This window comes from Polypterus senegalus, chromosome 3 (assembly GCF_016835505.1).
Source record: "Polypterus senegalus isolate Bchr_013 chromosome 3, ASM1683550v1, whole genome shotgun sequence".
NCBI classification, from domain to species: Eukaryota; Metazoa; Chordata; class Cladistia; order Polypteriformes; family Polypteridae; genus Polypterus; species Polypterus senegalus.
In genome coordinates, this window is record NC_053156.1 from 208,626,074 (window position 1) to 208,640,979 (window position 14,906).

The 14,906-nt window shown below is 37.8% G+C and overlaps 1 protein-coding gene across 2 annotated transcripts in view; it reads right to left on the reverse strand.

The window, feature by feature from the left end:
* The window catches only part of LOC120525794 (fasciculation and elongation protein zeta-2-like), a 112,714-nt gene that overhangs the window by 13,770 nt on the left and 84,038 nt on the right, over positions 1–14,906 (reverse strand). For both annotated transcript variants that reach the window (XM_039748392.1, XM_039748394.1), the window contains 2 exons: positions 10,795–10,870; positions 8,685–8,750 (listed from right to left, as the gene is read on the reverse strand). In XM_039748392.1, coding sequence (XP_039604326.1) covers positions 8,685–8,750; positions 10,795–10,870 — 142 coding nt within the window. The remainder of the gene's footprint in view (positions 1–8,684; positions 8,751–10,794; positions 10,871–14,906) is intronic.

Here is a 14,906-nt window from a genome sequence, read left to right on the forward strand (position 1 = left end):
AATGCTAGTGAATGAGGATTTTATAAATTAAAATTTTGCATAATTTGATCTATTTATTAGAAACAAATGTGTCTCCAGAGTCATCTGCAGGTACACTGTAGGAAACGATCTAGGCATTTCCAAGTGAAAAAATCATCTCAGAATTAAAGTCTGGACATCCAAAGGGAGCTCCAAAATTTCTAAAGTTGATTAAGATTAAGAATTTAACCTTTTGACTACATAGAAACTAAGCAACTTATGTATAAGTCATGTAATTGTTATTACAAACATGCAGAAAAGACCAAAAAGACTTTAGCTCAACAAATACATAAAAAGGAAGTTTAGAATTCAGAACAAAGGTCTCTCAACTTGAATTATAATAAATTAATCAGCGCAAATACTGGAATCCAAACCCAACTATGTACTGATTACCTTTAAAGTATTCGCTGATTTTTCAAAATTGAAGAAAAAAAAAACTTTAAGATATTTTAACTTTAAAGAAATTCAGCATTTTATCTGGCCTCTTAAGAATTTTTCAAGAGTTTTAACTGACAAGCAATGATACAACCAGCAGAGTAACCTGAAATGTCTTTGAATAATTAAGTTTGAGCACTGAGTAAATTAGATCTCTGCCCTAGCACACCACCCCATTTTCTAATACTTCTCTGCTTCCTCAAGAGAAAGGGTGTAGATAAGACTGTACCAGATGAATACAGCAAGCAGAGGCTGCTAAATACCATTATTCAAACCAACTCTAGGATTCTAAGTACTATGGCACTCACACAGCTGTTCAATGTGAGATACTAACAGGTATTTCAAGTCATCAATCTGTGAACCTATCATATAAAATTTTACTGTTCACATTTTGCTTGTAATATTTAGTTAAATATTTTAACCCAGCCACAGGGGATGCACAAACCAGTGTGTTTCTTCGTGCCAGTTCCAAGCCCAGATAAATGGGGAGGGTTATGTCAGGAAGGCCATCCAGTTTAAAGTTTTGCCAAAATCAGTATGCGGACAACAATACAGAATTCCATACTGGATCGGTTGAGCCCCGGATTAACAACGACCGCCACCAGTACTGTTAGCCAACAGGGTGCTGGCGGAAATTGGGCTACTGTTCATCGAAGAAGAAGAAGAGGCTGAAGGAGAGGTGGAAGGTAAAGAGAGTGGAACTGAAGGTAGGAACTTTGAAAATTGGCAGTATGACTGGTAGGGGGAGAGAGTTAGCAGATATGATGAAGAGAAAGAAGGTTGATATACTGTGCATGCAAGAGACTAAATGGAAGGGGACTAAGGCCAGGTGGATGGGAGATGGATTTCAAATTGTTCTATCATGGTGTGGATAGGAGGAGAAATGGAGTAGGAGCTATTCTGAAGGAACAGTATGTCAAGAGTGTTTTGGAAGTGAAAAGAGTGTCAGACAGAGTAATGATTATGAAGCTGGAAATTGGAGGTGTGATGATGAATGTTGTTAGTGCATATGGCCCTCAAGTTAGGTGTGCAATGGATGAAAAAGAAGATTTTTGGAGTGAGTTGGATGAAGTGATGAACAGTGTACCCAAGGAACAGAAAGTGGTGATTGGAGCGGATTTTAATGGATATGTTGGTGAAGGGAACAGAGGAGACGAGGTAATGGGTAGGTATGGTGTCAAGGAGAATGAAGAAGGTCAGAAGATAGTGGATTTTGCAAAAATGATGGGCATAGCTGTGGTGAATATGTATTTTAAGAAGAGGGAGGAACACAGGGTTACATACAAGAGTGGAGGAAGATGCACACAGGTAGATTACATCCTATGCAGAAGAGGTCAATCTGAAAGAGATTGAAGACTGCAAAGTGGGGGCAGGGGAAAGTGTAGTTAAGCAGCATAGGATGGTGGTCTGTAGGATGACACTGGAGATCAAGAAGAGGAAGAGAGTGAGGGCAGAGCCAAGGATCAAATGGTGGAAGTTGAAAAAGGAAGACTGCAAGGTTGAGTTTAGGGGGAAGGTGAGACAGGCACTGGGTGGCAGTGAAGAATTACCAGACAGTTGGGAAACTACAACAGATGTAGTAAGGGTGACAGCAAGAAGGGTGATTAGCATGACATATGGACAGAGGAAGGAGGAAAAAGAAACATGGAGGTGGAATGGGGAAGTACAGGAGAATATACAGAGGAAAAGGATGGCAAAGAAGAAGTGGGATAGTCAGACAGATGCAGAAAGTAGACAAGAGTATAAAGAGATAATGCACAAGGTGAAGAGAGAGGTGGTGAAGGCTAAAGAAAAAGCGTATGATGAGTTGTATGAGAGGTTGGACAATAAGGAGGGAGAAAAGGACCTGTACCGACTGGCTAGACAGAGGGACCGAGCTGGGAAAGATGTGCAGCAGGTGCAGAGGTCGTGATATGCTCTAGAGAGGAGAGGAATGAAGGTCAGTAGCAACAAGACAGAATACATGTGTGTGAATGAGAGGGAGGTCAGTGGAATGGTGAGGATGCAAGGTGTGGAGTTGTCGAAGGTGCATAAGTTTAAATACTTGGGATCAACAGTACATAGTAATGGGGATTGTGGAAGAGAGGTGAAAAAGAGTGAAGGCAGGGTGGAATGGGTGGAGAAGAGTGTCAGGAGTGATTTGTGATAGACGGATATCAGCAAGAGTGAAAGGGAAGGTCTAAAGGACGGTAGTGAGACCAGCTATGTTATATGGGTTGGAGACGGTGGCATTGACCAGAAAGCAGGAGACAGAGCTGGAGGTAGCAGAGTTAAAGATGCTAAGATTTGCATTGGGTGTGACAAGGATGGATAGGATTAGAAATGAGTACATTAGCGGGTCGGCTCAAGTTGGATGATTGGGAGAGGCAAGATTGCGCTGGTTTGGGCATGTGCAGAGGAGAGAAGCCGAGTATATTGGGAGAAGGATGCCAAGGATAGAGCTGCCAGGCAAGAGAAAAAGAGGAAGGCCTAAGAGAAAGTTTATGGATGTGGTGAGAGGGGACATGCAGGTGATGAGTGTTACAGAATAAGATACAGAGGGAAGAAAGATATAGAAGAAGATGATCCGCTGTGGTGACCCCTAACAGGAGCAGCCAAAAGAAGAAGAAGATTTAGCTAAATATTTTGCTTCCTCTTTCACTGAAAACCCTGCCCTACTTTGTGTCAATTAAACTCTTCTGCATTTCTCTCATATCCATAGCCATTTTGATTATTAACCTCATCAATTTATTCAGTCTAGTAAGAGACATCTTGTAACTGGCTGGCACTGTATATTTAGATAAAAAAAAAAAAGCTTTTTTTGTTTTATAAGGTAGATGCAAAAAGTCTATACTTGAGACCTCGGTGTCTGCCTTGCCACCAGTCAGGCAAGACATCTGCCTGCTATGAGGTGTAAAACATGCCATTTAGGTCATTTCTTCAATTACAGTTCCATGCACCTTAAGTACTGTATTCCAGCATATGGATGTTTTTTCCTCATCTACCTTTCTTTAAAACAAGCCATAACATGTCACTTGTTTTGGCTTTTGGGATTCTTTAAAAGGTTACTGTTTTGGCATAGTATCATGTTCAAAAACCTATCTGAGTGCATTATATTTCAAATATCAAATATGAAGAATAACAACACAGACACAGTGCTGCCAATGCAGAATTCATATCTGACAAAGGAGAAGATTTTAAAATGGCAAAGAAATTGAACATTTTTTAATTCATTTTGAAAATAGAAAAATTTAACACATTCTGAGGATGTAAATTAACAATAGAAACTACAAAGTAGATGAATACTTCTTACATAAGTCAGCTATTTATAAGCAATTAACACTTTTATATATTTTTGCAAAATCTAATAAACACATCAATTTAAGTATCTGGAACGTGGAATCCTAACCCTAACAATGTTTAAGCTCAGTGCTTGCAGGTACAAATTTAAAGGAGTATTTTTAAAGTGAATGATATTTTTTTCATTTAAAGTGTATCATTAGTTTCCAGTAATTGATTTGTCAAGAATAAGCAAGAACAAAAAAACACAATTTGTTTATAACTTATTATTTATGCTATCTACCTCATAATTCATCAGTACCATGGCAGGCTTGATAGAAAGTTAACACAAATTAAGAATATACTAGAACATTGTAAAAAATGTATCTCAACACCTGACTAAACTTGAAAAATAATAAATGATATCCACCTCTAATATATATTATAATTAATAAGCACATTTATCTTCCTTGGCTAAAGTACAATGTAGCAAAGACGTTATGTGAAACTATACTTCCTAACCTACTGACATACTGACAGATTCAGAGTTTATCAGACTTCCACACCAAATTAGTATTTGAAAATTAGTTACAAAAAATACATTTGTAGACAAATATTTAAAGATACTGCACAAGTAAAGTGGAGGAACATATAGGATAAAATACAAGTAACAGCAGGCAATATAAATTTTGACATAATGTACTGTAATTCCTAAACAACACTCCTAAATGGGGTAAAAAATCATTTTACTTCGGGGAAAAGCTGTTACTAATTCACTAACTACTCAAGCATGGTAGTGAAGCTTTTAATATGAAGGGCAAGGATGGTGAATTAAAGGATATCTATGGATGAAGGAAGCAAACATTAAGGAAATGTGTGTTAGACAGCACTACAACAGTGTGTAGTGCTCAGGAATGAGGTACTCCTCATTCCTGGTGCTTTATACATTATAGTGTACACAAACCTCAATCCAGCTTTCATACGAACGCTAGCAATAATACAAAAGTAAATAAGGAGAAAGATCAGAAGCCATAGAAAATGATAACTTAAAAAGTGAAAAGTCAAAAAGCAAACTATATGTAAAAAACAATGTGTAAAATAAAAAAAAAAATTTAGTTTATGTGCAACAAAGAAGGTATTAAAAATTGGACAGAAAAAAGTATTAACTAACCATTACGCATTAACGTTATTTTTCTAAGCACAAATATACCTTGCTGAAAAAACAAGCTTGAAGCATCCAACTCATAATTCTTTCATGTATACAACACCATATACTATGAGAGCACAGAAACTTAAACTGGTAATATCTTGGTTCCACATCTGACAAAACAGTTGTGTGGCCATTTTATTCCATAACCCCATAATGTCAAGACTTTTATGAGAAGAAAAAGACTGGTGACTAATTGTGTAATTAATAAAGAGCAGACTTTACTTGTAATATAATACTGAGACTTGGAAAACAGTTTAACTGCACTTTGAGCAATTAACTGACAAGATCTATTGACATCATGACTGTATAAAAATTCATCTTTACAACAGTTAAAGATATTTTAATATGCATTCATCACAGGTTAAAGTGTTCTTAGAAATAGCATTGTTAAGTGTATTATTAAAATTAATAGTAACGCACAAACATTCAGGTTGTACACTATCTAGTTTAAACATTCAGTAAAACAAAACCAAGCCCTTTTTTGTTATTGACCTACCAATCTTAACTTGGTTTACACAAATTACCTATTTTAATTTGTACCTAAAGAGAAAAGTATACTTTAAACAAAGACAAAAAGCAACCTATACCATAATGTAGTCTAATCATGAAGTAGTATTCATTTTGTTATCAGCATTTGTCAGGCTATTAATAAGGGTAACAAATGAAAAGATAATTAAGACAGCAAATCTAAATTGCAGAAAAGACTGAAAATAGTGTACTAAAAATAGATACTGATGAAAATTTAAAACCATTATTGTTTAGATATCCTATAGAAACAGCCTACTTTTGGACACAGCTCAATATCCAAAAATGTTGAATAAATTCTTGTAACCGGTTTCAGGACAGCAATTGAATCAACAATGTAGAAAGTTTCTATACAACCTGTGACCTGATAAGTTAGAGGGAAATTCTCTGCAAATCCAGATATTCATTCCATCAAACAATGGTGAGTGAAATGAAAACTGTTCCTAGCTAATTTCAATCCTATATCTGGCACAAAGTCCAGAAAAATATTATTGAGTGAATAAGTGAAGTGTGAATATGTGCATGTGTATGTCCTGTAATGTAAAGGTGTTTCACCTTGTGCTTTAAAATTAACCCACACTGCACATGAACAAAAACATATTTGTAGAGGAGATAAGGTGCAGTTTGGTGTTCAAAACTGGTCACTGTGTCTCTTTATGTTTACTATTGGTTCTGTGGTTATGTACCTTCATTCCTATAAGATCTGAAATTTCAAACTGCTTACATTGTCAGTTTGTTGAAAAATGTTTGGGAAAACAAAAAGATTTGTTAAAAGTGAGCATCAGTATAGTTAATGAACTTAAATAAAAAGAACAAAAAGGTGAAACTTGTGGGAAATGGGACCTTAAATGGATTATGTATCAGTCCCTCATTATTTGAGTAACAGTTGAGGATATATTTCTGTCTTATTAGTTTGTACAGTAAACAGAAGTATGCAACATCCATCCATCCATCCTCTTCCACTTATCTGAGGTCGGGTCGCGGGGGCAGCATCTTGAGCAAAGATGCCCAGACTTTCCTCTCCCTGGCCACTTCTTCTAGCTCTTCTGGGGTAATCCCGAGGCATTCCCAGGCCAGCCAGGAGACATAGTCCCTCCAGTGTCTTCCCCGGGGCCTCCTCCCGGTTGGACATGCCCAGAACACCTCACCAGGGAGGCGTCCAGGAGGCATCCTGATCAGATGCCCAAGCCACCTCATCTAACTCCTCGCGATGCGGAGGAGCAGCGGTTCTACTCTAAGCCCCTCCTGGATGACTGAGCTTTTCACCCTATCTTTAAGGGACAGCCCAGACACCCAGATCTCGTTCTTTCGGTCACTACCCATAGTTCATGACCATAGGTGAGAGTAGGAACATTGATCGACTGGTAAATTGAGAGCTTTGCTTTATGGCTCAGCTCCTTTTTCACCACGACAGACCAATGCAGAGCCCGCATCATTGCGGATGCTGTACCGATCCGCCTGTCGATCTCACGCTCAATTCTTCCCTCACTCATGAACAAGACCCCGAGATACTTGAACTCCTCCACTTGGGGCAGAATCTTGCTCCCAACCCTGAGAGAGCACTCCATCCTTTTCCGGCTGAAGACCATGGTGTTGGATTTGGAGGTGCTGATTCTCATCCCAGCCGCTTCACACTCAGCTGCGAACAGATTCAGAGAGAGCTGAAGAGCATGGCCTGATGAAGAAAACAGGACAACATCATCTGCAAAAAGCAGTGACCCAATCCTGAGTCCACCAAACTGGACCCCCTTAAACACCCTGGCTGCACCTAGAAATTCTGTCCATAAAAGATATGAACAGAATCGGTGACAAAATGCAACTCTGGCGGAGTCCAACTCTCACTGGAAACGGGTTAGACTTACTGCCGGCAATGTGGACTAAGCTCTGACACCGGTTGTACAGGGACCGAACAGCCCTTATCAGGGGGTCCGGTACCCCATACTCCCGGAGGACCCCCCACAGGATTCCCAGAGGGCCACAGTTGAACACCTTTTCCAAGTCCACGACACACATGTAGACTGCTTGGGCAAACTCCCATGCACCCTCCAGGACCCTGCTAAGGGTGTAGAGCTGGTCCACTGTTCCGCGACCAGGACAAAAACCACACTGTTCCTCCTAATTCCGAGGTTCGACTATCGAATGGACCCTCCTCTCCAGAACCCCTGAATAGACTTTTCCAGGGAGGCTGAGGAGAGTGATCCCTCTGCAGTTGAAACACACCCTCTGGTCCCCTTCTTAAAGAGGCAGACCACCACCCCGGTCTGCCAATCCAGAGGCACTGTCCCCGATGTCCATGCGATGTTGCAGAGACGTGTCAACCAAGACAGTCCTACAACATCCAGAGTCTTGAGGAACTCCAGGCGTATCTCATTCACCCCTGGGGCCCTGCCATCAAGGAGTTTTTTGACCACCTCAGTAACCTCAGTTCCAGAGTTGGAGGAGCCCACCTCCGAGTCCCCAGACTCTGCTTCCTCATTGGAAGGCAAGTTAGTGGAATTGAGGAGGTCTTCTAGGTACTCCCCCAACTGATCCACAACGTCCCACGTATGCAAGTATGCAACATCTGTCGCTTAAACAAACAATGGACATATAGTGACCCTAGGCTGCATGGTCATAACATACAAGAGAAAACCAATCATAAGACACTAATGTTTACATGTGTAAGAATTTGCAAGAGGTTTCATTAAAAAGTGTGTAATCATTTTGGGTTGTTTTAACAAGGGCAATTATCAGGTCATCTTAACGTTCTGAATGATCAAATGCAACTTAATTAGGGGGCTGGATAATCAGGGAATTTCCCAAGACCCTTATGAGAAAGAGACATTAGTATAATATCCCACTGATACAAGATTTACAGTAAGACAAAGACTATTTAAAGAATTAAAAGAAAGAGAAACTAAAAACAAACTTAAATCTCATGGAAAATAACTCAATTGCCGTTTTGACACAAAGTCGTTACCAGATTTATATCAAAGGGAATTCTGTGGAAAATTACTCAAAATAATCTGATAAATGTTTTATGCTACATATTTTGTGACATGCTAGCCCTTAACACAAAAGACAAAGTAGGTAAAAAATAAAAGCATCCTGTTAAAGAAAAGGTATGTATGTTCAAATTTATTTTAATTTAAAAACACTTTATTTCCAGCTATTTAAAAAAAAAGTTGAATGAAAGTTACAGTACAAAATTAAAGAAAAAAAAATATATATATATATATATTATATAGAATAAGCCTACCTTTTAAAATATAGTCTGTCAACAAACTTGGCACTTTCTCACTGTCCTCCCTCATAGCATGAAGAACTAAAGAAAAAAAAATACTGTAAATAGAGAAACAGATATGCCAGGTTCTGAATTTTTTTCAGCTGAAATCTTAAGCACATGAGTTTAATTCATAAGATGTATTTTTGCAAAGCACTGGAGGACAATGCTCCACCTTCTTAGTCTAAGAGATGGTAAATCTGAATGCACAAAGTACAATTAACCTGACCAGAATGATGAGCATTGGGATGGTAGTTCAGTAGACAAATCATCAAAACATCAATACACAAAAATCTCAGTCTATTATAACCCTATGTCGCCTAGTTTGTTTTTTTGTGAATCATTTTTATAACTACATTATAATTAATGAAAAGTTCATATTTTCAATATTCAATCAGTACAACATTCTTATTTCCATTTGTTCTTATGATATAAAATATCTAGAAAGGCACACTGTACAATTTCAATGCATCACACAGCCAATGATACATTAAAGCAATTAAACATTGATTTTAAAACTGTTTCTGAAACTATTTGTCTGATCAATATAATCACCATTTTGTTTCACTTTTCCTGGTCAGGGTTACACTATAAATGTGAAGATGAACTGAGCAGACCTGTCTATTCCCAGGAACTTCCTCTAGTCATTTCTGGGGAATACCCAAAGGCTCCCAGGACAGTCAAGTGATATAATTTCTTGATGTTATCCTGATGGTGCCCATAGGCAGTGCTTGGTATACCTACCATGAGATGTACCCAGGGGCGCACTTTAAATGCAAGCTAAAAACCATTTCAACTGGCTCTTCTTGATCCAGAGAAGCTGTGTTTCTGTTGTTTGGTCTTACCATATCACTACGCTCCTCACATTCTCACAGTAAGTTTGCCCAGCAACACTGCAGCAGGAACTTCATTTGGCTGCTTGCACTTGCTATCTTTTAGTTATCTTTTAGTTATTGCATATGTTGTGAACAAGACTCGGAGGTATTTTAGCTACTCACCCATTATTTGCAGGCAACAAGCTAGACATTTCTTGAACACAATCATGACCTCATATTTGCAGATGCTAATTCTCATGTTAAATACATTATATTCACTTCAGGCCATTCCATGGTGTAACAGAGATCACAGTTGAATTGAACAAAAAATATAACATCATCTACAAACTGAAGAACTACAACCACTATGTATACAAACTGGATATCTCCCCAAAACCTTGGCTGTACCTTAATATCTGGCCCATAATAATAATTAACCAGAGAGGAGGCAAGATGCGCCCTTGTCTGGGTCCAAAGCCTATTTCAAAATGTCTTGATATGAACTATGTAAACTCAGTTCTTGCTCCACAAACACTAAGGCCAAATGGTATCCAGAAAGTTCATATTCTTGTACCATCTTCCACAAGATACAATGGGGTATATGGTCAGTAGCTTTTTCCAAGTCTACAAATAGAAATAATTAAAAAATTTGTGTGCAAGAATAAAGCCCAGTGTTTCACAATCAGGACTGAATCCAAATTCCTAATCCAAATTTGACCTTCAACAATCAGACAGCATTTCCATTTCAGCACCACAGGAAAGCCCTTTTCTAGGAGGTGAGGCGTATGTTCCATTGCTAAATCAAAAACCCTTTCCCTTTTAATAAAAAATAGGGACCACTATTACATTCTGCAGTCCCACTCTTCCGGCTTTCCATGCAACACTGAAGAGGCAAGACAGTCAAAACACCTCCACAATATCCAATACATTTTACATTTCCATTCAGATTTCTTCCACATCTGTGGCCTTTTCACTATGGAGAATTTCAGTCACCACACTGACCTCTGAGGCACAGTCTTAAGCAATGCTTCTAGCATTTCCTCCTGTGAGAAAAAAGGATTTTTACCATGTTTTGGAATTCATCAGTATCCCCAACTGAGGTCATTGTTTCTCCATCGCTTGAGAATAACATTGATTATTTCCTACATATCCTTCATTGCTACTTGAAAGCAGGCCTCTGATCTGAATATATTTACTTTCCTCTTTTGTTACCTTGAAAAATAAGATTTAAAATAGTTCTTTTAACTGAATCAACCATTTTGCACACTTACTTTTGGTGAGGATTTGAAGATCTTCAATGGATGGCGGGGCTCCCTTCTTCTCATAAGGAATGACTGTTGTTAAGTACTGCAAGACATGTACGAAAATTGTTTCTCAGTTAAGGCTGATATTTTACTCCTAATTTTAATATGTATAATGCAAGACTGAGATAAGATACACTGACAAAAACCACAAGAAGTACTTCAATCAAGATTTCACTCCAATCTTATAATACTATATAAATTTCTTCACTTTACAATGAAGGAGAGTAACTTAAAACAGCAAAAACATTTTCTGAAATGTAAAACAATACACATTTTAAATACACTCAACAAGTTTGTAAGGCCAGGACCCAAAGTATTGACTTATAGTAAAAATTAGAATAAAGGGTCAGAGTGAATTGCTTGAGGTGGGAACAAACTACAATATGGTGCATGTCAGGTGTATGTCTGGTGATCCTCAGTATTTGGTTTGAGAGGGGTCACTAGGGCAAAATTAACACAGCTAGAGAACCCAAACGGTGCTCAATAAAATTGGTCTGCCTAATAGTGCTGGGAGGTATACAGGTTCATACTGAAAACCGTTTTTTATTTTTTTTAGGATATGGATTTTTATTACACCGCAACACCAGTTTAAATAGCCTAAAAAACGTTTGGAACGTGGCGCAGCGAGAAACTATTTTAAGGGGGCACCTTTTTCACTGCTACACTGTTAAACACACATGCAATGGAGTACATGCGTTAGTGGAGTTATTGAGCGGTGAAAATGGGCAAAGAACATTCTGAAACTGAACCTGTAACAGACGATAAAGTTGAACATGATGACACAGAAGAACTTTTTCTAAAAAAAAGGAGCTGTGTCTGTTGTCTGGAGATACTTTGGTTTTAAAAGGCAGGACATGGACCAAACCACTATTTACTGCAAATGCCGTTGAGCTAAATTTGTTGCCGGAGGCGGCAACACGAACAATTTGCTACACCACCTTAGCCGCAAACATGCTTTGGGGTACCATGAATGTATGGAACGAAGATTGGTACCCTTCACGTCCTCAGGTAAAACTGAAAAAGCTACAGGACACTCGAGTCAGACGTCACTTGTAGATGCATTTGCTAGAGGTACTGCCTACGACAAAAAAAAGCAAGCTAGATAACCAACGCCATTACAATCCATATAGCTATAGTGGACTGAGATTGTTAACATTAACAGAAAGTGTTGTTGGTTTACAAAAAATATTTAGTATTTATTCCTTTTCGAAGACATGATCAGTGCAATACAACTTTTGACAAGCACCTCTGGATATTTTACTGTCTAAATGTCTCTTTGGATGGTTGAAAATATGCTGTCAAAATTATAGTTTAAGTTGTATGCAAAATTTGTTCAATAAAAAGGTTCTATATTTTGACTGCATCTGTCATGCAATGTGATTCCTTCTCTTCATTAGTGCCACCCCCTTGAAAATTATCACTTTATGGGGCCATGCAAACCTGTATTAATACTTGTGTGCACATTACATTTTTTTGTGCAATGTACAGTTGTCATGACTGTGGTATAGGTTATTCTTAGCCAGTCTACTGCAGTAACTGCATTGGAAAATGTGGTTAACATCCAATAATGCATGGGAAAAAAACACCGTTGAATACCATGAAACCAGTATAATTTTGAAAAATACTGTGATATAGAATTTTGGTCATACCGTCCAGCACTACCACCTAATACAATCCAGTGTCTGATATTTTATTTGCGTGTTATTTTACTCCCTGCACAATAAAGTATCTATCTATCTATCTATCCTCACTTTCTATACCATACAGATGTCATTGGTCTAAAACTATTTTATTTCAGCTATGGATGATGCTGTAACAATAAAGTACCAATCAGTATTAGCAATGTGTGTCTACTGATATATTAGCTAACAATAAAATAACTTTTAAAAGGTAAAAGCTGCAGTTTCTGGAAACATCAAAATATACAACAATAAGTATTAAGAAGTTATTCATATTCCATACTTTTAAGTGAATGTCACTCATTTGATTACTGTTTTAAGTAATAATGTTAACTGTTAAGATTATGGTACAATTACATTATTATTTTTATTATTATTATTATTATTATTATTAGTAGTAGTAGTAGTAGTAGTAGTAGTATTTTTAAAATCTATGTTAATTGAAAAGCTCAAGCAATGAATATTCAGAGAAATGATTATTGACCTATAAAGTAAACACAGATAAACATGGAAGCCTAGTGCATCTTCTGTATTTCCTCAGTAAAGGTTATCATTATTAGATGTATATTCACCCTTGCCCTTTGGGCCTCTGCACCGTTTGTTGCGTTACAATACGGAATCTTAACGTATGTTGATTTTAATCTAGTAAGACGATCTAACATGCACATTTGAGGGTTATGGAAAGGAAAACTACAGGTTCCAGAGCAAAACCTATGCAGACACATGAAGAGTCTTCAGATAACACATTGACAGCATCTGGGTCAAGATATGACCACAGGCTTCTGGAAATGAGAGACAGTAGCACTAACTAATGTGCCACCATGTTGCCCTCAAAACATACATCATGAAGGAACATTCTAAGCAAATATGGGATAAAATTACAAAAAAAAACAAAGACTTGCAAAATGGTACAATTGAATTTTAACACTAGAATTACCAGAGCCTACGAAAAAACTCGTAGATCCGTCCCACCTTAAATCACTTCTTAAAACCGTTCTCACCTTTCCGCCAGTCTCCTTTGTCCTGTAAATGTGCCGATAAAAACAAACTGCAAGCAGCCGGCTATTCCATCCCCCCACCGACTCAGAACATGCACAAACTTCTCCGAGCTCATGCCTCGATTATCTGGGAGTGAAGTGTAGTTTTAGAGTGGAAATAATAGATTGTTATTTGGAACACACGCATTTCAAGATTTTTTCGTAGGCTCTGGTAATTCTAGTGTTAAAGACTCGACAATCCCCCAAATTACAGTAAAATCTGCTTGAAATTATGCTACAGTCATGAATTATTGCTATGCAGTGCTCCTAACAAAAATTCACTTCAAAGAGCCAGTGGCTCATAAAAGTAAAAAAAAATTAGGAGCCAATAGCTTTGATTTAGGTGCAAAATAATCAAATAAGTAAAATCTTTAATCTCCTACCTTTCTAACCTCAATGTATGTGTGCATAACTATTTTCTTTCTCCTGTGCAATGCATCCTTCTGTTGTGCTTTTATGTCTGTCTTGATGATTTGGGTAACTTTCAAACTATGTACAATCATTAAGCACTGTGCATTTTACTCAGGCTCTGAGCTGTGTCACTGATCATCAGAATGTCAGTGTAAGAGGGCCATCCAATGTCATTTGGCCTTCTTTTACTCTTGTTTGAAGTGAGCCAGTGTTTGACAAAGGGCTTGGGAAACTGCTCAACTGATGGGCCTTCTGTGCTGATTGTGACTAACTACTCCAAGGTTGAGACATTGAGTGAGTTTCACACTTACATTTAGCTGTTGAAACAGACAGAACAAGCATGATCTCAACAAGATGCAGAATATTGTGGAAATCTGTGCAATAAAGCTCTTTTGTCAGTAAGATTCATAATCTGAGTGTCCCCTAAAGTGGATGGGATGGAGAGGCACATTATATATGAAATTAATATGGAAGACTGTATACAGTCTTTTAGAATACATTTTGAACAATTTTAACAATACAGTGTTCATTTTGCAAGCAGCTTACAGGGGCACACATTTCAAAAGCAAAGGCTCAGCTGTGGAAACGAGTGCTCCCTCTGGTAGAAGGGATGCAGGGGCACAGGAGATATGAGCGTGCAATAGATTACTGTATGATAGGCTTATTAAAGACATTTTAACTACAAACTGTTCACAGTTTGATCAGTTTTAATCTATCATGATCAACTGTGTATGAAGTATACAGGAAAAAGAGTTTTATAAGATAATGATGCCTGCTGTGAAAATGAGATCCTCCCCCAGTTTAAAGGGGTGGTAATGTCAGGCAAGGGATTTTTTTTTTTTGATAGAACCTAAATCTCATTCACACAGTTTTACTCACTCATATGACAGAGGTTCCACAAAAAAAGACTTTCCTGTAGAAATTGTCTTTTTACTCTCTTTTCCATTAAAAA